The sequence below is a fragment of the Canis aureus genome, chromosome 21, assembly GCF_053574225.1.
Source record: "Canis aureus isolate CA01 chromosome 21, VMU_Caureus_v.1.0, whole genome shotgun sequence".
NCBI lineage: Eukaryota > Metazoa > Chordata > Mammalia > Carnivora > Canidae > Canis > Canis aureus.
Genome location: NC_135631.1, coordinates 11590996 through 11618355, shown reverse-complemented (window position 1 = coordinate 11618355; position 27360 = coordinate 11590996). Strand labels below are relative to the sequence as shown.

The window sequence follows — 27360 nt, the reverse complement described above, 5'->3', positions numbered from 1 at the left end:
CAGGGGATACCCCGAGGATATTTAAGACAGTGTGGAGTGCCAACCCATGGGGGTGTTGAGTCTCACGGAAGGGGCGCCGTCTTCGGAACTTGCCAAGGAAAGTCTCCCCGGGCGGCGGGGCCCTGGGCCGGGATTCTCCGGCGCCTTCTCCCGGGCGTGAGCGCGCCCCCCACAGGCAGTCCCCGGGAAAGCCTCGGCCGGGGAGCCCCGGCGCCCGGCGGCCCCAACCCCCGCCCCCCGCCCCCCGCCCGGCGGCCACCCTCGGGGGCGAGGCAGCCGGCGCGTGGGAGGGGACGGCGCGCCATTGGCTTGCGCGCGGGACCGGGAGGAGGGACCAGCGCGGGCCGCCAGACTCGGGCAAACCCCGGCCGCGCAGGACGCCGCGCGCAGCCCCGCCGGCCCGGCCCGGCCCTGCCCTGCCCTGCCCTGCCCCGCGCGGGCGGCGCGATGTGAGGTCCCGAGGGCCCGGCGTCCCCGGCCCGCCAGCTCCGCCAGCTCCGCGCAGCGCCCGCGCCAGCATGCGCTAGGAACGTAAGTTCGGTCCCCGCCGCCCCCGAGCCCCGCGCGCTCCCTCCCGCCGCCGGCCGGTGCCTGCGCAGCGCAGCGCAGCCCGGCCCGGCGGGACCGCCGCGGACCTGGGACGCCCCGGGGCCCCCCGGCCGGGATAAGGCCGGGATTCCGGGGGCCCCTCCCCGCGCCCCCGCCGCCCCCCACCCCCGGCGCAGCCCCGCAGCCCCTCGCCGCTCTCCACTCGCCGCCCTTCCCCGTGCCTCGGTTTCCCCCTCTCCCCCGGCTGCCTCCCTGCGCTGGCTCCTCGCCGTGGGACTGTTTATTTCGCCCTTGCTCCCCCCCCGCCCCCCCCCCCGCTTGGGGGCAAGAGAGCAAGAGGCAACAGCAGTTTCTGCCTCCCCGGGGTCTGACTGCGGTCCCCGCGCTCGGAGCCGGGTCCCCTCCCCCCATCGCCATTGTTCCCCGGTCCGAGGAGTGCGCGGCACAAACTTGCGAGCGCCCCTCCTTGTGTCCTCGCCCCCGCAGGGCCGCGGGCCGCCGTGGCGGAGTTCCCGCTGGCCGGACCCGCTGGTTCGGGGGGGGGGGCAGGGGGCGCCCAGCAGCCCGGAGCTCCCCGCCGCGGGGCCCCGGCTCCCCAGCCCGGGTCTCAGAAAGTGGGTGCGTGCCTGGAGCTAGGAGATAAAGGGCGCGGTGGAGGAGGAAGACGAAGGGTCTCCGCGCCGGGGAGGGAGGGAGGGAGGCCGAAGCCGCCGCCGCCGCCGCCGCCGCCGCGGCTGAGCCCCAGTTGTTGGGTGGGAGGTCGGGGAAGCGCAGGTGGAGACGGATCCCCCCGCCCCGGGCTCCCCCGAAGTCGCGCGCTCGGCTGGAAAGGGCCGCGCGGGCTGGGGCTGGGTGGGCTGGGGCTCCCTGCCCTGGGCAGAGCCCTCGCACCCCTCCCGGGGCTGGGGTCTGTCGAGGAACGGCGAGAACCCCGCGCGCATCCCCGCGCGCCCCGCTGGCTCGGCGCCCGCCCAGCGTCCCCTCGCCCCGCCCCGCCCCGCCCCGCCCCCGCCCCGCCCCGCCCCCGCCCCCGCCCCCGCCCGGTCCCGGGCTCCCGCCGCCCCCTCGCGGCCCGGGAGCCGGTTCTTCTCTGTCGCCAGGTGGGCGGGGGCAGGAGCGGGGCGGGGGCCGGGGAGCCCGGCCCCGACGGCAAGGCCACCCCCCCCCCTCCCGCCCCGCGCTTCCTGGGTGATTTCCTTCAGACAAACTTTTCCTGGTGGGACGGTCCTGCGGGGAGATCGGGAGATCGCGGCGCCGCGCTGATGCCCAGCCCGACCGGCCGCCCCCTGGACCTGCGCCTCCGGTGGCCCGTGTGAGGGGGGCCACCCCCCTGGGCAGACCCGCTCTTCCTGCAGCCCAAAGACCCGGGGCGCACAGAGCTGGTGGGGTGGGAGGGGAAGGACACCCGGGAAGGGACACCGTCCTTTCCTTAGCAGAAGCCTCCAGCCGAGCCCCACACTCAGCCCAGGAGGAAAGCTTTCTCTTGTGGGGTTAGGAAATAGGGCACTGTGTACTCACTCTCCAGGTCTCAGCTCTTCCGTCTATAAAATGGGCCGTCTTATTCCTGAGGTCCCCTCTGGCCCCTTTATCCCGGGAGCAAGCTGTCCTGGCTTCTTTTTGCTGCCCACATGCTGTAGGTCTAATCAGTCCTTCCAAATTTGGAGTGGAGGGCTGAGGCCCAAAGCCCTTCACCCACGGATGGCTGTCAGCACCTGCTAGATCCCTGCCCCCAGGCTCCAGCTGTAGCTTCTCCAGCTCTGTGCTCAGCTGCCTCCTCCCCCCTCAAATCTTAGGATAGCCGCCCCCCCCCCAAAGGGCCTGCCCCTAGCCGTGGGAGGGTAGGAAAACAATGAAATGAGCAGTGACCCTGGATATACATAGTTCTAGACTGTTCTTTCGCTGATTGAACAAATTGTTTGTGGGCCCTATACCAAAGGTGGTTTAGTGAGCCGAGTGCCAGACACAGTTCCGGGCACTGGGAGACAGCTGCAAACAAAACAAAGTGTCATGGAGCTGAACTTAAATGATGGAGGGACAAATAATTTATATAGTGTATTGGGAGGTGAGGTTGGGGTGAGGGAGTGGAGTATCAGGCGTGTTGAAGTCAGGGGTGGGGTTGGCCTTCCTGAGGAGGTGACTTTGGAGCCAAGGGTTTGAAAGAGTAAACTTTGGGCAGCCCCGGTGGCTCAGCGGTTTAATGCCGCCTTCAGCCCAGGACATGATCCTGGAGACCCAGGATCAATCCCATGTTGAGTTCCCAGCATGGAGCCTCCTTCTCCCTCTGCTTATGTCTCTGCCTCTCTCTCTCTCTCTCTCATAAATAAATAAATAAAATCTTAAAAAAAAAAAAAAAAAGAAAGAGTAAACTGTGGGGATAGCTTGGGGAAATGAAGATCCTACAGAGAACAGGCTGTGCAAAGGTCCTGAGGCAGGAATGTGTCCACCATACTTGAGATCAACAGTAAGGAGCTAGTGTGGCTTGGGTGGAGTGAGGAGGTAGGGCAGAGATAGGAGGCAAGGCTGGCTGAAAAGGGACGAAGCGTGTCCTTTTCACAGATGAGGGAAGTGATGCTCAGAAACGGCATGTCAGTTCCATGCAGCAGTGGCAGCGGCAGGGCGGGGTGCCTGACGTTCTGACGCCTGACCCATGCTGCTTTCACTTCACCCTGCATCTCAGCTACTCATTGGCAATGCTGGTTTGTATCGTTGCCAGGGTCAGGCCTGGCCTGACAGGGAGGGGAGCCACCCAGGCTTCGTACCTCAGGGGTTTCATATCCCTGCCACCTGCTGTCAGCCCCCTCCCCGGATTCTCCCTGCCAGTCCATCGTGAGCGCCTCAGGGCAGCATCTTCCTCCTGCCCCAGAATGACCCGTATTTCCTTTCTGTTTCCTTCTTATGGCCACCCCTTGTAAACGCTCCATTCCCTATCCACATGTGGCCCCTTGAAAGGGGCTGAAGCTGGTATGGTCAAGGGAGAAACTGAGGCAAAGAAGCTGAGTCTCCTAGTCTGAGAATAACAGCAGCGTTATTACTGAACGTTCACTATAAAACAGGTACCTTTCTAGATGTTTTTAGGCATCTTCTCATCAGTGGGTGTTAGGTGTCCTTATTAAACCTAGTTCACAGGAGAGGAAACTGAGGCCCAGAGAGGCAGTATCACTGGCCCAAGGCCATGCAGCTAATAAATGGTAGAAATGGGATTTAAGCACAGGCCTTTTGAGTCCTGACTTACTCCTTTGACCCCAGACCCTGGGGGAGATGGTCAGTCCTGGACTGTAGTTCTGGCCCACAGCATCCTGGGAGAAGTACAGGGACCCCTCTGCCTGCCTCCCCCAGCCCACCCAGAAGACAGAGCACCCCTTGCTTCTGGAAAAGTTGGCTCCAAATGCCAGAGCATCCCTGCAAGGAAGCCCCCGCCCCGGCCCCCCTCTTGTCCTCCCCTTTCAGGGGTTTGGAGAGAGGTGGGGGGAATGGCGTGTGTCTGCTGCCCCCTCACCAGAGCTCTGGCCCCGTGGCGACCAGAAGCCAGGCTGTCCCCATGGTCATGGCCTCATGGGCTTGGAAGCACCAGCTGCCTTTGAGGGCTCTGATGCCGTCACCAGGCTGGTGGGGAGGCAGGCCCATTCCCGGCTGGAAAAGGACAGAAATTCCCCATGTGCTCTGCCCTCTGTGATAGTGGGGACAGGGAAGACCCTCCTTCAGGTGACAGCTGAGGGGCGACGGATGGCCCTCAGGGGACTGAATCCCCCTTGCACACAGCAGCCTCAGGCCCGGGGGTGGGCCGGGTGGGGGGTGGCCCAGGGATGTCCCCTCCTCGTCGTCTGCTCTGTTCTGCTCCCTCACCCTTTCCAGAACTGCAGGGAGTGTTTATTTCTGGTCCCTGAGGCTCTGGAGATGTTTGTTTTGTGATGAAAGTTTGGGCTTCCCTCTGCCATTCTGGAAATCAGGCATCTTTGAAAAAGAAAGAGAACTCGCAGATAAATCATGCGTCCCCAGGGGCAGCCAGGCCGCCCGAGCTGTGCCGCTGGAGTGTGGATTTAGAAGCCACATCCTGAAGATCACAGCCGGGAGGGCCCCAGAGACCACACTCCTGGTGTTTGCAGATGCGAAGACCGAGTCCCCAAGAGTCGGCCTCTGCTTTCGCCAGGGAAGCAGAATCTGTGGTGTCCTCGGCTGTCCTGTGTCCCCGTGCGTGACTCAGGGCTCCGCTGCCAGCTCCCACGTTCCTGGAGGTTCCTGGAAATGGGACGTGGAGGCCCTTTCTTGACGACGACGGAGGAGTTTCGTCTCAGGGTCTAAGATCTGTCACCCCAGCAGGGTTCGCATCGTGCTCCCCCCCTCCTCCCCCCGCCAGCTCTCCCGTCATCCTGCCCCCCTTGCATCCACCGTTGGTGGCTCGGGGCACAGAGATGGATGATGCCGCCCGCCCTCGACTGGCTCCCCGTCTACTTGAGACACGGGGCTGACTCAGACAGGCTCGGCCTTTAGAATAACCGTGCTCTCGAGGGACACACCGCAAGGAAGCTCTGCTGCATGCAGCCTCGCCCTGGCTTTGTGCCTTCGCCTGCCGTGACCCACATGACCAAAGCCACTGTGATGACGTCAGTAGTGATGATGTCGGTAACGCATCGGTCAGGCCCCCTTTGTGTCCTGTGACTTCCTAGTTTCGCTGTTATTCCGCCACCAACCTGGCAAGTCAGGCATCGTGACCCCCATTTACGGTGCAGGAACGGAGGAGGGTCTGAAAGGTTGATCTGCCCAAAGGCCGAGGGCTAGAAACCAACATGGGTCCCTTCTCCCCCCACCCCACGCCTCTCCAGTACAGCCCTGGAGATGGGAGATTCACCCGGCCCGAGGGCTCAGGCTGGGGGCTCTGGGCTGGGAGCCTTTAGGGAGCCCCTCGGCCACGGAGCTGATGGGCTGCCCCAGGGAGGGACCCACGGGGTGGATGATCGGGGCTCTGGACCCTCCAGCCTCCCTGGCCTCCTTGCCTCCCTTTCTCTGTGACCAGCAGGAGGCTCCTTCTCTCGCTGCCCCCTCTCCTGGCGCTGCCCTGTCCCACACCCCGTTTCCAGCTATTTTGCACCAATGTGATAAGAGAACAATGGGCCTCCCGCAGCCCTTCCCTGGTCCTGCTGGAATCACCGGGCCTTCACCCAAGGGAGGCTAGACCCCAGGAAGGAGGGAGTTCAGATGCTGGCAGCCGGCCAGGGACTTTCAAGGGGCGATGTGAGGAGAAAGATGGTGTAGGGCTTCGTTCTCAGAGATCAGGCTCACCACCCAGCTCCCTGCCCCTGCACGCACACGCCCGCCCTTCTCAGGATATCCATTTAAAGCGCGGTCAGCTCGGTTCCAATTTCAGCTCAGCCGCTTACCCTGCGAAGCTTGAATAAGTCACTCGGGCCTTCGTTTCTTTATCGGGAGAATGGAGGGGACAACACAGCCATTCTCATAGGGTTGTCGTGGGGGCTGCAGAGGATTCCTGGTCTGGAAGTCCCTGTTCCCTGCCTCCAACCCTGGGGTGGGTGCTCTTGGGGGCAGTTCCTACCAGACGGGGAGGGACAGGTGCACCGTCCCTCCAGCAGAAGGTCTTGTTTGAAAAGGAAGTGGCTGTGACGCTCAGCGACAGTGACTCCCCCCTGAATCACCGGGAGGCTCGGCAGCTGGTGGGCGTGCTGGGCCCCAGGCCCCCTTCGTTCCCCCTCCCACTCCCCACTGCTGGTCAGGTTTCTAAGCCAGCCCTCATGGGCACAGTCTCCATGCAGTCCGACTGTTTCTATGGAAACCGGGCTTCCTGGGAAGGCTACAGGGGGGTTGGGAGAGGTCCTTTAGGACCAGCCCCCTCTGATCTGCCGCCAGGGCAGGGCCTTGGCAGCTGCCCCAGGAGCAGTGTCGCTAATTGCTGTCCTGTATGGAGCACACAGCAGGTGCCAGGCCCCTCGGCCACCTTCGCCCAGTGCCTTCATCATAGCCCTGTGGGGTAAAAAATAGTTCTGTGGTTTCACAAAGGAAGAAATGGAAGCTCAGAGTGGTTAGGAAACTTTCTTGAGGTCGCAGACAAGTAAGAGAAAGAGTTGAGGTTTGAGCTCAAGTTTGCCTAGTTATTAAGGCTATGCAGCCACGATGAGCCTCTCTGTCCCTGGCCTGTGTCTAGTTGTGCCCCCCTCTGTGCTGCTGCCACTCGGAGCTCTTTGGGGATGTTCTTGCTGGCCGCAGATGTTCCTGCACTTGAAGGAGGGGCGGGTGGGGGCGTGGGGGGTGCATGCTGCAGGGAGTCAGACCTTGGCCAGCCGTCGGGTATGGGGCGGGGGGCTCTCCACACCTTCCCCAACTCACTACTTGGTGACAGGTATTTGGTGAGCTCCTCACATGCCAGGAAGTTTGTCCCAGGCCCAGTGAGCAAGACCTAGGGAATCCCCTACCCAGGGGTGCTTGCCTTCTAGTGGTGGCTGCAAGTATCTGAGGAGGCCATGGTGATGTCTCACTGCACGTGCTCCTCCAGTCCTGACCCCCTCCCCCATTTCCTGGGCCACCCCACATGCCAGACCCTTCACCAAGAGCATTTGTACCCACTCTCCTATGTCTTCAGCATCCTGGACCCGCTTGTCTGAGGCCACTGGCTGGTAGGAGATGTCACCTTTGAACCAAGCGCCGCCTGACTGCAAAGCCCCTTCCCTGGACTCCTCTGCCACCAGCTCATATGTGGCCCGGGGCCGAGCCTGCCCTCTCTGGGCCTCAACTTGCTGCCTTGTCCAGTGTGTGTTTGGAGCAGAGCCTCCCCTGGGGCCCTGGCACTGAGTGTGATCCTGGGTGTCCTGCTAGGGCTGGGAGGCCTGCTCACCGTAGCCCAACTCTCACTCATTCGCCTGCGCTGACCAACTGCCCAGCTCGTGCAGAGGTCCAGCGGGGAGCTTCTTGGACAAGATAACAGCACTGCTTTCAGGTCACTGGGTCACCGGGAGCCCGAGTGCCCGTGATGTGACTGCAAGCATGGGCTGGAAGTGGCCAGTGGCTGTGCATGCTGAGACCCACGGAAGTCCAGGGGAGGGAGGGAGAGGCTGTGTCCTGGGAAGGCCCTGAAGAACTAGGAGCATCGAGGTAGGGGGAGCAGAGGGAGAGGAGGACCTTCCTGGGTGGGCAGTGGTTTCTAAGTGAAAACAACCATTAAGAAGGACAGAAACTTTATTATTAAATACATACACATGAGAAAAAAAAAAAGGATAATGACTTACTGGCTTTATTGGGAATCGAGGTCAGAGAGGCCAGCCAGGGGCAGAATGTAGAGGTCATGAGCTCAGGCTCTAGGGGGCCGCAGGCTGCATTATCCCTGCTCCTTGGCTGGGCAGGTTCACCTCCGCCTGCCCCTTCCCTTAGCCTCGGGCAGCCTGGCATGGGGGTGGGGGGAGCCCTGGGGCCCCTTCAGAAGGCAGCTGGCTCTGGAAAGGAAGCAACAGCCCTATCAGGCAGGCTTTTTCCATTGTGCACAGCTGAATGGCTGAATGAAGAAAGGGAAGTGGGAGTGTGGGCAGGCCGGGCACTTGGCCCCAGGCCCCGCCCGTGTTCCCTCTCCTTAGCCTCCAGCACTTGCACAGAGTGAGTGTTCTTATTAACCCCATTTCACAGGGGCAGAAACTGAGGCTGTGAGAGCGGCAGCGAGCCGCCCAAAGCCCTGCAGCTGGTGAGAGGGGAGAACTAGGATTCGAATGCACATCTGGCTCAGCCGAGGTGCAGGGAATGGAGCCAAGGGAGGTGTCCTGTGTCCTCACTTAGGTTAAAATGAGGCAGGACTGAAAAACACCTGTGGAGTGGGAAGGGGAAGAAAGTTCAAGGGCAGATCCTGGGGATGGGGGAGGGGGGTGCGTGTATGTGGTTTGCCCCAGGGGTAGGACATGTGGAGGGGCCAGCAGGTGCATAGGAGAACTGCAGGTGGCCTACCTACACTCCCCGGGGGGTGGGGCACATGCTGTGGGTGAAGCAGGGACAGAACTTAGTGCTTGGAGAAGTTAGCAGTGCAGCGGCAGGGTGCAGGGGCTCCTACTCCCCGGAGGAGTTAGGGTTGCAGGGGCAGGGTGCAGAGGGTCCTACTACCTGGGGAAGGTAGCAGTGCAGAGGCAGGGTGCAGGGGTCCTAGGAGGAGTTAGCGGTGCAGAGGCAGGGTGCAGGGGCTCCTACTCCCTGGAGATTGCACTCTCCCTGGGAGGCCCTAGGGCCCTTTGGGGGTGGTGAGCTCCTTGCTGGGGTCTGGGCTCTGGGGGAGGCCGCAGCAGGTCCCACCAGCCCAGGTACCTGGTGGTGGTCCCCGTGGATAAAGCCTATCCCCGCTAAGTGCATCAGCTGTCTTCCTCTGCCCGACGACCCTCCCCACCAATGCCCACGCTCCGAGCGGGGGGTCACTGACACAGCCCGGGGCCTGGAGGGCTTGGCCTGAGTGCCAGCCTTCTGACAGGGGACTGAGATCTATGGCTAATTGTCAAACTCTGCAAACAGCCCAGGTCCCGCAGTGAGTGGCTGCATCAGCAACCGGGTACGTCTATCCCACAGAACATGACTCTGCCATGAAGAGGAACGGGCAGGGGAAGTGCCCAGCGGCTTGGCTGAATCTCAGAGGCATTTATCGTTAGGCTGCATGGAAGAAGCGGTCTCCGGGGGGTCTAGTCTATATGATTCTGTGCATAGAGCACGTTTGAAAAAACCCCAAGCCAGAGCAACGGCCAACAGATCAGTGGGGAGGGGAGGGGCGGGTACGGCCGGGGCAGCTGTCCCCATCTGCAGGTGGTGTTTCTCTGCATCTACACGTGTGCTAAGAGTTCGTGGAACTGCAAACAACAACAAAAATGTCAGTTCTGCTGTATGTAAATTAAAAAAATGAAAGGCCAGAAGGGGAGGCCGGAAGAGGAAGAGGGGTGAGGGCCGGGCTACCCGATGTTTCCTTTGCTGAGGCCGGACGAGGGGGGCCAGCCCGGGCGGCGACCGGCGGTGGCTGGCCAGCTGTCGTGGGCCGTCTCAGGCCGGTCTGTCTGGCAGTGGGAGGGACGCCAGGCTGATTGTCGCCTCTCTCTCGAGTCATGAGAGCTGGTGGCAAGTGCTGAGGTGTGGGGACAGCGGCTGGGCCCTGGGGGGCAGGGTCCTTAAGCCCTGCCTTCTCCGGTGGAGCTGGCTGCCTGCGCGTCAGACGGGCCTCAGGCATTGGAGCTGTCTTCATGGCCACCACGGGCCACCTCTGTACCCCTCCCCTGGGGGCTGGGTGTGGGGAGGGGTCAGCAGAGCTACCCCTGTTTCATAGATGATGAGCCAAGGCCAGGGGCCTGGACATCGCCCCCTGGAGACCACTGAGACTGACTTGTGTGCCTACTTCCCTGCTCTGCCCAAGTCTAAAGCCACATTATCCAGGTTCCCCGAAGTCTGAGTCTCGGTCCTGATTATTTGTCGGGGTGCTTTATGTTATTTTAAGACACAGGGAGGCTAGAAAACCAGAGGTGACGTCTCTGTCTCTGGCCGCCCTGATCAGGGCTTGGAGGGTGAGGCTTGGCTGGGGCCACGCGCCCCTAAGGCAGCAAGCCAGACTGGGACCCGGCTCAGGCCTGGGCGGGGAGGTCCAGCAAGCCCAGCAGAGGGGCAGGCGACTTCTGAAGCTCGTCTGCACATGAGGGTAGTTTTCCCGACTTGCTGGCGGGTGGCCGTGGGCTTCTGGAGAATGGGGTGCTGGAATAAGGCATGTGGTGTGGTGGGGTGGGAGGTATGGAGTTACTCAACCCCGTCTCTGTTGAACTTTGTTGAGCTTGGTTTCCTCATCTGTAGGGTGGGTGTAAATAGTTCCCACTGCATGCTAGGGTGGGGGTGTGATAGAGGAGCCCAGTGCCCCATCCCCGCCCCGCCCCGGCCAGCTTCTGGAAACCTTTGCCTCACTGGAGTCTATACTTCTGTCTCCTTTGTACAGCTGTTGTGGTGATCGAAGGCGAGGACCAGCAGTCAGCTCATCTCTGTGTCTCCCACACCAGAGCCTGGCACACAGTAGGTGCTCAAGACCTGGCCCAAGGTGGAGCTGGGGGGTGGGGGGGTGTGGCTGAGGATTGGGGGGGTGTGGAGGCTTGTGAGCAGACACGGGGTGGGGAAGAGGCCGGTCGTGGGTGCCCCTGGCAGGAAGGGGCACAGAGCTTCTGCCCACTTTCCTGGCTTCACTGGGTCCTGGGGCCACCCCCCTTCCCCTTCGTTCGGTCCTGGCAGGTTTGAAGAATGTTGTCTGCGAGACAGGGAGGGAGGGCTTGCTGGATGGAGGGATTATCTGGGCAGAGGATCGGTGGGGGTTGCTGGACCCCAGGACTTGAGCACGTCTTCCTTCTTCTGGCAAGACTGGCCTGCGCTCGTTTGCCCCCGCCTCCAGGAGCCTTTGGATGTGGTCTCCACCTCGGCCCACAGACCCCTCTGGGGCCGTCCGGAAGGCTCTGTCCAGCCTGGTTCCTGGGGTCTGCCGTGTTCGTGTAGGCCAGATGGGCTCACAGAGCTGGAAGGGCTTTAGGGACACCCTCCTCCACCCATTTTAGAGATGAGGAAGCTGAGGCCAGGAAGGGGAGAGACTTGCCCCTTTCGCCAAATGGCCGGGCGGTTAAGGAGCTGAGTGCGAAGGCTGGGCCCCCAGATCTCTCCAGACCTCAGGCCCCGGGTGCAGGTTTTGGCAGGCCCTGAGGTGTGGAAGCTGGGGAGCTGTGGCTGAGGCTGGTGTCTCCCCTCAGCCCGTCCGCAGACGCCAGGCTCCAGGACGAGATGGCAGCCAAGCAGCCCCCACCTCTCATGAAGAAGCACAGCCAGACGGACCTCGTGAGCCGCCTGAAGACCCGCAAGATCCTTGGCGTGGGCGGGGAGGATGACGACGGGGAGGTGCACCGCTCCAAGGTGGGCCGAGGGGCCTCAAGCTGGCCACCCCCCGGGGAGGCGGGCCGGCCTGCGTGTGGGAGAAGAGTAGCTGCGGCCTGCAGAGCTTCAAGCGCTCCAGGACTCAGCTCGCGGTTTTCTAGGAACTTAATGGAGATGTCAAGGGAATAATAACAAAAATGAAGACAGATCGTTAGAATGAATTTCATGCTTATTATGTGCTCGTTACTGCACCAATTGCTTTATAAGTATTATTAATCCTGCTAGTTCTGGGAGATAGTTATTAACCCATTGCATCGATAAGGAAACTGAGGCTCAGCGAGGTCAAGGACTTGCACAAGGCCCTACCAGTAAGTGGCAGAGCCAGGCTTTAAGCCCGTGTCCAGAGCTTTTATCTTTCCTCAGCATATTTTCAGTTTCCCGTCAGCTCTGGTGTCATGAAGGGGCAGAGGGGGGGTGGCCTCGGTGACCCTTTGGCTAAGCAGAAGGCCCCAGGTGGATCCCTGGGCATGCCAGGGGGCTCGGGAGGGGAGTGAATGGCCTGGGCCTGCCCCTCACTCCTCTTGGTCCACAGATCAGCCAGGTCTTGGGCAACGAAATCAAGTTTGCTGTTCGGGAGCCCTTGGGGCTGAGGTGAGCATGGAGTGGGAGTTTGGGTGGGTGCGGGGTTATGGCAGGGGTGCTGCATGAGGCCCCGCCTCGTCCGCTCTGCCCTGGTGTCCTCGTGCCTGTGATTCCCTCCTATCTCATGCCCTCCGCCTTTTACCAGCCATCCCTGGACACCATGGCTGGAGAGGGGAGGGTCCCCTGGGGCCTGGAGGTGGCAGCGGGGGGCCCTGGCCATGACCTTTCTCTCCACGCATCCCCAGGGTCTGGCAGTTTGCTTCTGCTGTGCTCTTCTCCGGCATTGCCATCATGGTGAGCCCCCACCCCACCTCTGGGCCCTGGGTCTGGCTCCCTGTCCTGGGGTCCCTGCTGCCTCTATCCGTGTGGTCATCGTGCTGATGCCCTACCTGTCCAGTCCCAGCTCCTGATACTCATTCCCACCCATACCCTGCATGCTCTGGAGCATCCTAGACTCCTTGCCCCTGGGAACCTAGAGCCTTCGGTCCTGGCACAGGGGAGTCCGGGGATGGGGGAGGGCGACAGGTAATCAAGATTCTGATGCTGGACTGCCCCAGGGGCTTCGGCCCTGCTTCTGGGGGAAGGAAGACGTCCGTGGAAGGTTTCAACAGTGACCCCCTCCAACTTTACCCTGAACTTCCCACCCGATGCCCGCAGGCCCTCGCCTTCCCTGACCAGCTCTACGATGCAGTCTTTGATGGAGCCCAGGTGACCAGCAAGACCCCCATCCGCCTCTACGGAGGTGCTCTCCTCAGTGAGTATTGCCAGGGCAGACTGGGGGTCGTGATGGGCAGCTGGGGGCCAACGGGGTCCAAGAGGAGCATGGGGAAGCCCTTCCACACCCCCCTTGGGGATGAGTCCTTCTCCCAGGGGGTGTGCTGCCATCTTGTGGCCGCTGCTGGAATGCACCCAGTGGACTGGGCTACGTCTCTGCCATCCACACCCCACTGGGTCACTGGGGTACAGAGATGAATGGGGCTCGGGCCCTGCCCTCCAGGGCCTCAGCCTAGAGGAGGAGGCAAAATCAACAGTGTCTGCAAAACCCCTCCCACCCCTGGGCCTCTCTTGAGCCATCCCGTTTCCTCTCTAATTTGAGTCACACCCCGCGCCTGGTGGGAAGCTGACTTAACAGCTCTTAAAGACTAGCACGGGTAGTGTCCCTCCTCTTCTCCCAAACACTCCATGGCTCCCATTTTCCTGCAGAATAAAGGCCCAGCCCCTCCACCTGGCTTTCTGGGTGGTTTTATGGGGTGGATCCAGCCTACCTTCCCAGACCTACCTCCCCCATTTCCCACTGTGGGCTCCGGACTCCAGCCACGTCTCATGATGCCCAGCCCCCCATTTCAGAAGGCCTCTGTGCCTTTGTACCGTCTCCCCAACCTTGTGCCGATGGCACGTGTACAGATCCTTCAAGGGTTTGCCCCAGTACTGGTGACAGGCACTGGTGGAGATTGGTGTGGCTTCAAGCACTCCACCCGGACAGTAGGACAGCTGGGGCTATGGGGTTAGGACAGATGATGGACGGTTTTCATTGGGGGGTGTGAGTGGACGGGGGGATGTGGAGGTCTGGGATCTTTCTCCAGGCCCAAGCTGCCTGCCCCCAGTCTGCTCTTTGGCCCCCCACCCCAGGCATCTCCCTGATTATGTGGAACGCTCTCTACACGGCCGAGAAGGTTATCATCCGATGGACTCTGCTCACTGAAGCCTGTTACTTTGGGGTCCAGTTCTTGGGTGAGTCTTGAGGTGGGCAGTGAGACAGGGAGGCTGATGGAGATGGAGGCGCGGGCAGCTTGGTTTCCAGGAAGTGATGAAAGTCTGTCTGCGGGGGAGGGACTCAAGTGGCCTCGCATGCCTGTAGGTCTGCACACCCGTGCTCACACTCCTAATACCTGCCCGTATCTTCTTGAATGCACACGCATGCATCTCCACAGCCTCGGCCACGCACGTGCACCTGCAGCCTCCTGTAACCCATCGCTCGCTGGTGTACCCAGTGCGCACCCAGTCTTGCCCACACGCTCGCCCTTACCCCGGTACCTGCCACGTGGGGGACAGCAGAACAGACGCGTCCAGCGGGAGCCCCCAGCTCAGCATGTCTTCCAGGGTTGGGGGTGAGGCCCGCCCCTCCTCTGACCTCTGTCCCCTTCCTCTGTCCGTCTTTCTCCCACAGTGGTCACTGCCACGCTAGCCGAGACGGGCCTCGTGTCCTTGGGGATCCTGCTGCTCCTGGCCAGCCGCCTCCTTTTTGTCGCCATCAGCGTTTACTACTATTACCAAGTCGGCCGGAAACCCAAGAAAGTCTAGCCACTCGCTGGGCCAGGGGCCCCTGTGGGGCAGGGAGGTCCCGGGGCCCCGGATTCCCTCTGGCCCCTGGAAGGCAGGAAGGACCCTGCCCTGCGCCAGGCCTGCCCCAGGCAGGTGCGGCTGACCGCCTTCCTTTCCTCCTGGGCACCCCCAAATGCTGTGATCTCCTGGACTTTCGGGTTTGGGGAGGGACAGGGCCTTGGGACCTCTGTTCTTCACCTCACACAGTACCGCCTCCTTTTCTCGGGTCTCTTGGCCTCTGGATCCCCTGGATAGATGCCTACGGAAGAGCTTGAGTCATAGGGTCTTAGGCTAAGGCGAGGCTCCTGCTGCTTCTGCCAGGAGGCCCTTCTTTCGTTTGGGAGAGGTTGCACCGCCCCCCTGCCCTCCCTGCACCCCCACCCGATCTAGTGCCCACACAGCTGAACGTGGCTTCCGTGTACACCTGGAAAACCTGAGAACTCGACCCCAGACTCCTCAGTGTGGGCCCTCCCCAGCTGCCGGAGCTGCCCCCTGCCCCTAAGCGCACATCCTTGCCTTTCCCACGGCCTAGCCGCGGGGCTGACGGGGGGGAGGTTGTCTTTGAGCTGGCAACTCCCTTTGCAGCCTGTCTGTGAGGTGGGCCACCTGTAGCCAGAGCCCGGGCCCGGCCCCCAAGCCCGGCCACCACGGGCTGTTTCCCAGGGCCTTGCTTGAGGCTGCTCCGGCCCCTGGGGCTCCTCGGGTCCCCCCGCTGGCCTGGGTCCAGAGGCCGCCAGCAGCCTCACCACAGGCTGGCCCTGGCAGTGAGCGCAGAAAGCACCCTATGGAGGCCCCTGTGGGGTTTGAGATGAGGAAGGAGAAACAGTGGCACTTCCTTGTCCCTTGTCCTTCAGGGTCTGCTGTCTGCTTGGCTCTGCTCCCTCGCCTACCCTCACCCTCTCCCTGGGGTGCAGCCCCCAAGACCTGGTGGGGTAGGACTGGGTGCCCTTCAAACTCAGCAGGAGAAATAAATAGAGATATTTCGGCAGGCTACTTCTCGTGTCCCCCACCGCGAGTGCCCTGGAGGAGGCGAAGAAGCGGCTCCCTCAGAGCTGCAGACCCCCTGCCTGTGCGCCCCCATAGCTGTCCCTCCCCAGGCCCCTTCCCTCCAGGACACAAGTAGGCACACCTGGAGTGGTGGCCCTCCTGGGGACAGGCCTGGAGAAAGGCAGCCAGGCCGCACCCTCGATTCTCGCCTAGGAGTAGTGTGGTCAGCGGGGCGAGACAGATGGTCCTGAGGGAACCTTGCCCACATGGGGCCGGCTGTCCCCACAGCCACATGCTTGGTGCCCGGCAGAGCAGTGGTCTCGCTGCTGTTGCACAGCTGAGGGGAGAGGCCCAATGGGTTGGGTGCCCACGGCTGTGCCGCTGGTGACCGGCTGAGCAGAAGGGAACCTGCTCACCAAGGAAAGGCTGGGCTCTGTCCTGACCCCCGACCCCTGCCTCTTCCGTCTGTGCCTCCCCCCAGAATCCAGCTGCTTGCTGACAAGCCCTGGCCAGGTGGGGCACCCACCACTGCCTTTGGGAGTTGGGGTTGGTGGCTGGCGTCCTGTCCATCTGATCCAGGCCTTTAAGGCCTGGCTCATCCTCTGATGGGTGATGGGTGGTTTGTCCTAGTCACCGGTGGGCATGGTGGGCTGATGCCCCTGGGTGGCTGGCAGGGAAGTAGGAAGTGTGGGCTTAGCAGTCGGGCTCTGGGTGAGGCACTTGCTGGAGCCAAGCAGTCTCACCCCTGGCGGGAGTGGACTGGGGTGGGCTGGGCAGGTGGGAGGGCCGCCCGGCCTTGCCCCTTGGTGGTAGCGAGGGCCTGCTGGCATGGCGCTGTCGTGACGTTCCGTGCTGCTTGCTCAGCCATCGGAGGTGGGCCCAGAGGGAGGGGGCCTGGCAAGCAGACGTAGTCTGGGGACCTGGCCGGGCTGGTGGGGAATGAAGGCCACGAGCCATTGCTGTGAAGGAGGCAGTGACAACAGGGAGGGGCACCCACATGTCTCCCGAAGAAGGCCCAGCTCTCCATCCTGAAGGTTTGGGAAGACTCCTCCCACCCTCTCCCCCGCCCATCACCTTCTATCCTCATCCCCAGAGCCCAGCACCCTCTGCCCACTTCTCGCCTCATCCCTGCACCCCCTCCACCCTCACCCCAAGCAAGACCACCTTTCTTCACAGTCACTATTTATTCTTTGTTCCTTCTTTTTGTAAGAAACAGTCACAAAAACCAGTGCAAAACCATCAGTGTGGGTGTCCTGTTTTATATTACAAAAACTCCTCTTGATATAGAATATAAAAAGGGGGGGTCACGGGAAATAAACATGATAAATTAGCTCTGCTATCTACCGCAAGGAACATTTACAGTTTTCAAAATAGACTTTTGACATAGGATCCATGGGGGAAGGGAAGGAGGGGCTTCGGGGAGATGGGGTGGGGCTGCCAGGGCCTTGGCTGGTTTGGGGTCCCCTCGGGCATGGAAAGGCCAGAGAGACGAGGGAGCCTCCGGACCGCTCAGGTGGCTGCTTCTAACCACAAGGCAGTAGCTCTGGAGCAGGAAGCTGGCTTTCGGCCCAGGGTGTGGGTGTGTGACCAGCAGTGTAGGGTCAGCCCTGGCCCCTGCCCCGTGAGCAGGCTGGGAGAAGTCCCCGCAAAGAGGTGTCCCTACTCCCGCAGCCCCCTGGCCCAGCAGCCGAGCGACTGCCCCCAGCCCCTCGCAGGGGCTGTATCTGAACCAGCCCAGTTAGATCTCAGTGCCTGGGAGAGGGTTGAGCCCCACTGGGCCTGGGCTTTATTTTTCATGCGTCAGAATTGCTGCAGGCAGCTACCAGCCTGGGTCAGTGCTAGAGGTGGATTCGGGGCTCCGTGGCACCTTTCTGGAAAGCCCTTGGGGATGAGGCTCACACCCACCCTTGAGCCTGCCTCAGCCAGATGTTCCTCTGGGACCTGCCCTCCCTCCCACTGATTCTTACAGGGCCCAGCAGGGGGGTGGGGGGTGGGGACACGCAGGATGCCAGATATTAGGCCCTTCTTACCTTGAAGGCTCCAGGTTCTCCTGGCTGGTAGGGGACCCGATGGGCCCCCGAAGCCTGGGATGCCCCTGGACGGGAGCCACACAGCTGCCCAGTCAGACCCTGAGTCCCGCTAGGCCAGCTGTTTTTGTTTATTTTTGTCAACCTCAGACCAGCCACATGCCTCTGCCGGAAAGCTGGAGCTAAGCATGTGGGCGGGCGGGTGGGTCTGGAGGAGCAAGCCGGAGGTCCTGCTCAGGCTGGGCTGGGAGACCAGCTGCAGGGCACACTAGGTCCTGGGGATGCCCCGTCGCCAAGGAGCTCGTGGCGGCTTGTATGGAGTTGCCAGGGCAGACAGGCTGTTCCAGGGACAATATGGAAAGCCCCAGCTTGGTGGCCAGAAGGGGATCTGGGACTGGGGTGGGGTGGGGGGCAGCAGAAGGATGGCATGGGTCAAATCCAATCTTTACAGCAGGCACAGAGCTCAAGGCTGCATCTCTACAGGGGCGGGTGGCCGAGCAGGGAAGCACAGGGCCACAGGCCACAGCTCGGGGTCTCCCAGTGGCCGGCAGGCTGGAGGGAGGCTGGAAGCTGACACAGGGCCTAGGATTCAGAATGGGCTCATGCTGCTCCTCCCACTGCCGTGCCTCTGGCAGACATCACTAATCGAGCCTGAATTGTCTGGCAGACACCACCAATGGGGATTTCGCCGTCCATCCGGCCCCAGGCCCCAGGCCAAACCCCAGATTCTGTGAACAGCCCCCCCCCCCCCGGCAATCATTCCTCATTCACTGGAGTCGAGGCATCTTGCAACACTGATGTAGAATGTAAGGCCTGTGTGTGAGGGACTAATTGTGGGTCGTGAGTCTAGGGGACAACCTCTCCCTGCCTGAGCTGGGAAGAAACACTCAGAAGCGTGCAATGGACAGCGAAGGGACTAGAAACCATGTCGCAGCAGAAATGAGATGTCTTGGAGCTCTTGAGCCTGGAGAAAATGGGGCTCGGGGGAGGCAACGTGTGGTCTCAACCCTTTGGGAAGGAGAGAGAGCAAGTGGGATGCCACGGAAACAGAAGACTGTCATGTGCACTGAGCTGATGCTAAAAAGTCAAAGCAGTCCAAAGACTGAAGTCTGTCTCGGGAGGTAGTAAGCTCCCCATCCTTGGAGGTATGCAAGAAGAGGGTGGCAAAGTCTTGGCAGAGATCTTGTGGAAGACATCCAAGCCTCAGTTCTGGGTGGGGAGAGGAGAACCAGATGGTCTTGGGAGTTTGTTCCAGCCCCGGGAGCCACAGAGTTGATGGAAAACAAGAAAGGGGTCAAGCTTGTGGGAAGAGGTGGGTGGTGTGTGGAAAAGGGACTGTAGTGTATGTGCGTGTGTGTGTGTGTGTGTGTGTGTGTGTGTATCCCTGGGGAGCTTAGAAAGTGTGTGTGTGTATGGGGAAGTGGGAGGGAAGCAGGGGGGGCCAGTCCAGAATTTTCTTAGCTGTGGAGCTGGGGAGTTCTTGACCAGCTTGCTCTCTCTCCCTCCTTGGGAAACCAGGATGCCGAGGCCAGGGAGCGGTGTGAGCAGCAGATGTGCTGGGACCTACAGGGCCCTGCGAGGGGTGACAGGCAGCCGAGGGACGACCGGGTTCTTGCTCAGAATTGTCATGCATGTGCTGTGTGACTGTGAATGAGAAACTGCCCCTCTCTGGGCTTTCCAGATTATTTGATCCAACAGAGGAGGGAAGCAAGGACCCCGCCAGCTGGGCCATTCTTAGGTCTAGTGTCCGAGCAGCCCACCCTTGGGCCCCGCCCGAGGCAGGGGCAACTCTATCCTCAGAGGACCAGGGGTTAGCACAGGTTCCAAGTTCCTAAGGACGTGGTGACAGAGTGTCCTGGGGGCCCCCGGGCTCCGTGGACCTCTGAGAGCTGCTTTTGTCTCCTTCTTGGCTAAATCCGCACTTTCTTGGCCCCCGGAGCTGAGGAGAGGGCCCAGGCCCGGGGCTGCCGGGGCTGGCGGGATCGAGGAGGGAGCCTGGCCCTGGGGATCCTTGGGTCTCTGTTGCTCCCTGGGTGCGGGCGCCGGGGCCTCTGCAGGGCGCCCGCGGCACCCACCGGGAGTCCAGGTGGGGTACATCAGTCTGTATTTTCTTCTTCATTTCGTTTTGTTAAAAAAATAGCTATTTGCCTCCGCCCCGCCTCCTGGCCACTCGTCGAGAGCTCACGTCCTCCCCTGGGGCTGAGGGCAGGGGCACGGGGGCGGGGGGGGGGGCGCTGGGTGCTGGGCAGGGGCGGCGGGTGAGGCGTCAGGCTGCAGGCCCTGCCTCTACTGAATGCCCCGGAAGAGACACATGGCGAAGATCATGGCGAAGAGCTGCGGGGAAAGCAGATGTTGGCCTGTCAGGCTGGGCTCCCAGCCCCGCGTGGGGCGGTGTCACCCCCACCGACGTCGTGGGCCGTGGGGCAGGGAGGCGGCTCTGGCACGCAGCACGCTGCAGGAGGAGGGCTTCCTGACAGTCCCCGGGGGCAAGGGTAGTCATGGAAAGAAGGGGCCTTGGGACATGGGTTCAAATCCAGCTCCCCTCTTTGCCAGCAGCCACATTGGGCCACACGTGTCCCCTCTCTGGGCCTGCGCACGGACCGGGGGCTCGCTGTGTGCCCTGCACAGCTTTACATGTGTTCGTGGAAACCTGTGACAGGGCAGGAGGCAGGACACAGAGAGGTGATGCAACCGCCCTCAGGTGACACGGTTGCAAGTGGGGGAGCTGGGGGGCTGGGGTTTGCGTCTGGGCACCGTGACCCCGCAGCCGGAGCTCGAAAGTCCTGCGTGCTCCCCCATCTAGCTCACGGGGGTGGGGTGGGGGGAGTAGGATGGCAGTATAAGGCAATGATGCGGGACAGTCGCTGTAGGAAGAAGTTACCAGCATCGTCATTAACAGGCAGGGGAGATGTAGCCCTTCGCAGAGTTGAGAGCACAATCCCTGAGCGCCTAACCGGGGCCCTGGGGTGGTGGGGCAGGCAGAGACCCGGATGCAGGGTTGGCCCTCCGACCAGAAGGGCTGAGACCCCCACGAGCAGGGGTCTTCTTGCAAGTGGCCCATGACACAGGTCAGGGAAGTGGGGTGCGGGTAGGCGAGGCTGGGATGGAGAGAAGCAGAGGTCCCTTTCCGGGACCAGGGTTCTGCTTCCTATTGGGGCCGCTGCCAGCTGGGGGGCTGGGGGTGAGGGCAGCACACGGAGAACACAGACATTGTCCGATAAGCCCCAGGACCACCCGCCAGGCTTGGAGCCCCATCCCCTGCCATCCTCTCAACACCCAGGAGCCCCAAAGCCGGGGAGCGGGGTAGTAGCACCATTTCACCGAGAGGTCACCTATGGCTCCGAGGCCCCGTGTGCCCAGAGGCAGAGCTGGGAGTTAGACTGGAAAAGCCCGTGTTCTTCCTGCGTGGGGCGTGGGGGGGACACAGCCTGTGATTCCACATCCCTGCCCTGGGGCGTGTGTTTCTCGAGCATCGGGTCCGAGGTCTCCGCCAGAGACCTTCTTCACCGGGAACGGTGCTGGCATACAGTAGGCGCTCAATCTATGCTTGCTGGATGAGTGAATAAACGACCCCTCCCTCTCCCCCGTAGTGTCCACAAAGACCTGCTCCCCCGGGAGCTGTAGGACGCCCTGAGAAGCTGAGCAAAGCCACGGTTGCGGTGCCAGGCACCCGGGAGGCCCCCCAAGGAGGAGGGGGAGGCCGAGGCTCGGCTGCCTGGCCGAGGCCGGGAAGGGTCCCTTCCTGGAGCTGCTCAGGCGTGGGCTACGCGGTCAGTCCAAACGGGAGGAGCGGGTTTGAACCCGGGAGGAGGGCGGGAGAAGGAAGGGCAGCGGCGCCCCGCGGCTGAAGCGCCACCTGGTGGCGGCGGCGAGAGCCTGCAGCTGCCTTCCCTTTGAGGGGCTCCGGGGTCCAGGGAAGAGGGGGTTTATGGAGACCGCCCTGGTGAGGTCGACAGGACCCCCCAGGCCCGGAACCTCCCACAGAGAAAGGGCCTGACCTAGAAGCACAAGCTGCAGCTCCCATCAAGGCAGCGGTGTTGATCCTCCGACAAGAGTCACTCTGGACCTTGGGGGAAGATTCCCCAGAGAGGAACAGGGGTGGGGGACAGTGGGAGGAAGATTGGGGGTGGCTCCCTCCCAGAGCCTGTCCACTCCCTGCTGGGGAGTCCAACAGTGACTCGGGCAACAACAGACGGACCCAGCCGGGCTTACCATCCCGCAGTCCCCGCAGTGGGGGACCGACCCACTTGGTCCTGGATTTAAGATGCGGAGACAGAGCTAGGCTAGGGGGGATGCAGGCCATGGGGGATCTCTCCGAGACCCCGTGTGTGCCTTGCTTCCGGGGAGCCGCAGACGTGGGGGCCTTTACTCACCTCGATGGCCAGTACCCCTATGGCGAGGGCTCCAGCCAGGTAGACGTAGGTTTCGAACGTGTTGAGGATCACTGTGTAACAGCCCTGGGAGGGAAGGACCAGAGGTGAGGCCGTAGCCAGAGACAGTCTGGGGTCAGGGGCCAGCCTCTGGACCGAGGTACGAAACCGGGGGACTGGCACGAGGCCCCAAAGCTCAGGCAGCAGCAGGCTTACCCTGCCAAACCCCGTTGGCACCCGTTGGTGTGGAGGAGGAGGGAGGCAGGAGGCTCAGGAACAGCAATTTGGCAGCGTTACACCAAAGCCCCCCCAGCCCTCCAGCTCCTAAGGTGGGCTGGGAATGGCCACATCCCCAGAAACCCTTTTGGTGTAGTAGCCACAGTGATTGGAGTATTGGAAAATCTCCCATAAATATCTAGACTCCCTGCTGCTCCCCCCAAATCAGGAGATCCAGCGAGTGGAGCCATCACTGCTGTGTGGCCGTGCCTGTCAGATGGGGCCAGGGCTCCCTGGAGGTCCACAGACCCCGTCTTTCCCTGTTGAGCTACACTCACCCTCTCCCCTCCTTATTACCTCCGTGGCTGAAGGATTTGGGTTTTTTAGCCTCTGCCCTAAGGAAACAGCCCAATTTTCAAAGCCCAGTACACACTTTACCTCCTCCAGGCAGCCTTCCAAGATCAGCCCAGCCCTCAAGATCCCTCTCAATGGATGAAGTCCTGTGTTATTACTGCTTTCCCAAGCAGTGGTGGGGATACATACCCTGAGATAGAGATGGCTACATACACACCTGGAGAGAGAGCGGGAGGGGCCTTGGGGTGCCCTCACCTTGAGCCACTCTTGCCCTGGTCACTGTGCTTCCAGCCCTATCGGCCTTCCTCTCTGGGTTCCTGGAGCATGCCATGCTCCCTCCCACCCCAGGGCCTTTGCACATGCTCTCACTCGCTGGCCGGAATGTTTTTTTCCCTACTCCAGGAGGACGAGGGTGCGGCACTTTACATCGACAGTCACAGCAGCACCCACACTCACAACATGCCGGGGAGCAGGTGGGGAGCACTGGGGATGAAGCAGAGGAATGTGAGGCTGTGAGGAGACAGGGCTTAAGATCAGCCAGGCAGATGGGGACTATGGATGGCTTCCTATTGGGGGTCCGCACTCTGGCCTGGAGTCCAGCCAGATCATCATGTACTCCGAGCCCCGCTCCTCTGTTTCCAGCAGGAGGCCTGGGTGACTGTCTCGACCCAGGGCGGGCTGAGGAAGAGCTGGCGAAATGCCCCCGTGGCTTTGACTCCTGCCAACGGGAGAGGCTGAGCGCTCATCACGGTCACCTCCTTTCGGGATTTCCTCATTTCTGCCCACGGAGTGCAGTGGCAAACAGCGGTGGGCTCACTTGACATCCACAACTGAGTGCCGTCTGCCTTGGCCTTTGGGCGCCACGTAACCGGGTCCTGGCCACCCAGATCTATGCAGACGGTTCGGGGGCTTTCTGGGAAGGACGGGGGTGCCACGCTTTCCCTTCCCTCTGTCTTAAACATGGAGGGGGGGGTGTCTGGAGCCAACAGCAGCTGTTTCGCCACCAAGGAAAGGCCACAGAGATCTCAGAGACCAGGCTTTGACTGACGGGACAATGCTACCGATGCAGCGGGAGAGGCGCCACCTTCCAGAATGCTCGCTGTGTGTGAAACACAGAGGGCGTGTGCATAAGCCCCTTTAGTTGGGATTTCGGGTCCTGGCATCCAGGCGTTTTGCTCACTGGTGGGAGACTGTGACTGGGGACACCTGGGTGGCTCAGCGGCTGAGCGTCTGCCTTCGGTTCAGGGCATGATCCCGGGGTCCTGGGATCGAGTCCCGCATCAGGCTCCCCACAGGGAGCCTGCTTCTCTTTCTGCCTGTGTCTCTGCCTCTCTCTCTCTCTCTGTCTCATGAATAAATAAATTTTAAAAAATACATATATTTTTTTTTTAAGAAAACCATGACTGGGATGCAAGGCACAGTCAGAAATGCAGGGCTTTAGCAAAATGGGCTTTGGAGAAAAACCAAATAGCGACAGTCCCTCCAAGGGGGCTCTGAAAAGGAAGAAGGCTCAGGAGGGATGAGTGACTCAGAAAAAGATCCCAGAGGTCAAACTTGGGGGATCCTCACGAGGAACAGAGGGAGAGTCACTATAAAGAACTCAGGCAGCTGGACGGGGATACCCCGCCCCCCAACAAGGAGCTCTGATTCCAAAGTCATGCCCAGGAGACAGAAGGAGGTGCCATCACCAAGGATGGGTGCAGACACAGGAAGTTTATGAGGATGAAGCCCTACAGGAACACGGCCCGCAAAGCGCCTCCCTCAACAATCCACAGGTGGCCTCAGGACATTGGTGTTGGCTCTGGGCACCAGGCCACCCAAACAGCGGTGCCTTGGAACAAGCTAGAAGTTTGCTCATCTTTCGTACGAAATCCCAAGCTGTGGTGGTCCGTCTCTTTCATGGAGCCATCAGAGACCCAGGCTCCCCTCGTAATGGTCTGACATCCTTTTATTTTTTAAAAAAGATTTTTATTTATTTATTTATGAGAGACACAGAGAGAGAGAGAGAGGCAGAGACACAGGCAGAGGGAGAAGCAGGCTCCATGCAGGGAGCCCGACGTGGGACTCGATCCCGGGTCTCCAGGATCACACCCTAGGCTGAAGGTGGTGCTAAACCACTGAGCCACCCTGGCTGTCCATGCTCTGACATCCTAAGGGGGATGGTCCCGGGTCCTAGATGGCTGTCACCATCGCTTCATTCCAGCCAGGGGGCAGGGAGGGGCGGGCACAGTGCTTCTGCTGGCCCCTCCCTGGCTCCTGCGCGGTCACCTGGCTTAGCTGCAAGGGAAGTAGGAAGTGCAGCTTTTCCCTGGTGGTGATGGGGTGGCGTATAAACCCCATCTTTCCAAGGAGGATAGCCCATGGTCTCCGCTACTGTGTGAGGAATCTGAGGTCCAGAGAGGGTGTCACAGTCCAGGCCTGCCTGACATCAAAGCCTGAGCCCACTCCCTGCCCCGGCCTCCACTTCCTGCAGCCTATCCTGGAGGCTGAGGCCCAACCCCTTGGTGGCCCTCTGCCCCGAGCCCACAGCGGCTCGTGAGTCCTTTGACACCACACGGGCATGTGCAGGGGATGGAGTGTGGAGTTCCAAGCTCAGGCCGGAAAGATCCCACCGGATGGCCAGGGTCAGGCCTCAGCATGCTGCCCCCTCCCTGGGCTCCCTCTGGCCCCCATCCCCTCTGTTCTCGCTCGGCACCTGCTTGTATTTTCTTGATGGAGATCATTGCCATGTGAAGTTATTAGCTCCTTATCATGTGCTCTCTTGAACTACATCCTGAGCCCCTTGTCTCCTGTCTCTTGCCGTGTCCCCTGCATCTTGGACTGTCCCAGGAGATGCTCATTAAAAGCCGAATCAAGTGAGGGGTGTGGGGACATGCACTCGGTTCATAGTTCATCCCTGTTCTCCTCCACCCTGTGCCCAGCCTGGTCTCTCACACACACACCCAAGGGGCCAGGGACCTGGGGCGGGGGTTCTGGGTGGGGAGCTGCTCAGGAGGAAGGAGGAATCAAGTACAAGGGCACTATCTGTCTCCCGGCAGGTGGAGGGCAACACAGGGGCCCTGCGTCCCATTCCCCCCAAGACGGAATGTGCAGAAAGGGGAAAGCGCTTCTTCCCAGGACCGAGATAAAGTCCTTGGGCTCCAAGAGAACTGAAGGGTCTGACAGCTCCCCTGACCTTTGGTGGTTGAGGGGAACCTTGCTCCCTTGGGGTCAGCAGGGGCTCTGATAGGGCACAGGTGAGCTTCCCTCAAATAAGAGTGAAGGAGGGGCCCCCACCATGTGATTCAGGCTTTGGCTCCCGACCTGCACCCCAGAAGCTCAGAGAGTGCTCTGCCGGGAACACTGGACAGCTCCGACTCACCCTTGAACCCCAGACAAGATGCCCATTCCTCTGGCCTGTACCATCGCCCGCCCACCCGCCACCCTCTACTTTCTTCCTCTGTCTCAGCTGGATCTCAAGGGCTTCATCTGCCCCTGTTCAGGAGTCGCATGTCATGACCCACCCACCCAGGGGGGTTTCTAGGGTGCTTCAGACGCCCTGTGCCAGCACTGCCACCTGCCCAGCCCTGGCCATCCGAGTCCCCCTGCCCCGGGGAGCAGGGCCTGGTACCTGCTTGTTCACGAACAGGTCCCTTCCCAGGAGGCACTCCTCCCGGCTCAGCAGGACCCCATCCCGAGTCTGGGGCTCTCTCCGGCAGCAGGCCTCTGGCACCTCGTCGCTGCCTGTAGTCAGCAGTCGGAACACAGATGCAAACCTGAAGTCTTCGGGCCCGTTGACGCCACAGCAGCCAAACTAGAAGGGGAGCAAAGGGAGATCTGGTGGGCGGGAGCTGGACCCGGGGGAGGGGTGGTGATGCAGAGGTGGACAGCTGCTCCCAAGGCCCTGCAAGGCCGGGGGTGGAGCAGGGTCAAGCCTCAGCTAGGGGTTGGCTGTCTGTTCCTCCCATGCGACCCTGGGAAAGTCACCCAACGTCTCTGAGCCTTCAGTGTCCTCCTGTGCAAAAGGAGGCTGGAGGTAACAATTCCTACCTCACCAGGCAGCAGCACCCAAGACACGGTTGCTGTGATTAGCATCGCTGACAATCACAACTGCTTGCGGACTGGGGTTAGGGATGGCAAATAGGTTTCGGCCGGAGTCTGGACCCTGTTCAATGGGCCCCTAATGACGGCCCAGAACGCCGTGTGGAGGCCGATTCCCAGGCCCCGGCTGGGCTCCGGGGGGCAGGCCCGAGTGATGACTGATGTCTGGCACAGGAGCCCAGGGGGCTCTGGAGGCCCCACATTTGCTCCACCTGGCATCACGTCTGTGAAGGCTCACAGCATCCCCAGGCGCGTCACTCACTGTGATCATGACGGAGTTCCAGGTGGCGGAGAAGACGTCTGTGTCATTGTTGCCCTGGTAGTGCTTGGTGAGCTCCTTGGTGAAGGACTCGCGAGTGAGCTGCGGGAAGAGGCAGAGGGCAGGCTCAGGTCCCCCCACCCCGGCCCGGGCCTCAACCCAGAGAGCTCTGCTCTGTCCTGCACAGCACCTATTCTGGGGCTTGGGGGGCAGCTGACTATCCTCTGCCTGTCCAATGGTTATTGCTGGGCACGGTGTGGAATGGAAGATTCCAGAATCCGGTGTGGGATTGTATCGGGTGCTTTGGAAGAGCAGAGACCCTTAGGGACCGTCCAGTTCTGCCTCCAGAAAAACCCTCACAGGAAGAGGGTGGGGGTAGGTCACGGTTCGGGCTGGGATCGCTGGCTGAGAGGCTGTGGACTCTGGGGGACCCTCTCTGAGCGGGGGGTGGCCATGCAGGGGGGCCCGCACGTACATTTTCCCTGAAGATGAAGGCCAGGATGGCCGCCGAAAGCTCCGCCAAGAAGATGATGAGGATGAACAGAAAAAACTGCAAAGAGAAGAGGCAGGCTCGTGAACCCCAGGGGTGGCGGGAAGGGGGCCAGTGACCGCTCGCGGACGTGCCCTTCCATCTGTTACGCAGTTGACCGGACGTACCGATTTCAGGCGACCAAGGGACCTCACCGTTGTTCGTGAGCATACC

At 61.3% G+C, this 27360-nt stretch overlaps 2 protein-coding genes across 5 annotated transcripts in view; one reads left to right on the top strand and one right to left on the bottom strand.

Moving 5' to 3' along the window:
* The first annotated feature begins 363 nt into the window (after window positions 1-363).
* Window positions 364-16593, top strand: TP53I11 (tumor protein p53 inducible protein 11). Of its 2 annotated transcripts, none has more exons than XM_077862986.1 (8): window positions 364-531; window positions 10487-10564; window positions 11280-11439; window positions 11993-12051; window positions 12288-12336; window positions 12700-12796; window positions 13672-13773; window positions 14210-16593. In XM_077862986.1, the coding sequence occupies exons 3-8, from the start codon at window positions 11311-11313 to the stop codon at window positions 14341-14343; spliced, it is 570 nt and encodes a 189-aa protein (XP_077719112.1). In that variant the 5' UTR covers window positions 364-531; window positions 10487-10564; window positions 11280-11310; the 3' UTR covers window positions 14344-16593. The 2 variants fall into 2 exon arrangements, with proteins under 2 accessions (XP_077719112.1, XP_077719111.1); XM_077862985.1 differs by having other exon boundaries at window positions 365-531; window positions 10487-10560.
* A 1-nt stretch (window position 16594) lies between these two features.
* Window positions 16595-27360, bottom strand: part of TSPAN18 (tetraspanin 18) — a 186911-nt gene continuing 176145 nt past the window's right edge. For all 3 annotated transcript variants that reach the window (XM_077862982.1, XM_077862981.1, XM_077862984.1), the window contains 5 exons: window positions 27133-27207; window positions 26661-26759; window positions 25929-26111; window positions 21752-21835; window positions 16595-19712 (listed from right to left, as the gene is read on the bottom strand). In XM_077862982.1, the coding sequence (XP_077719108.1) occupies window positions 19665-19712; window positions 21752-21835; window positions 25929-26111; window positions 26661-26759; window positions 27133-27207 (489 nt within the window). In that variant the 3' untranslated portion in view covers window positions 16595-19664. The remainder of the gene's footprint in view (window positions 19713-21751; window positions 21836-25928; window positions 26112-26660; window positions 26760-27132; window positions 27208-27360) is intronic.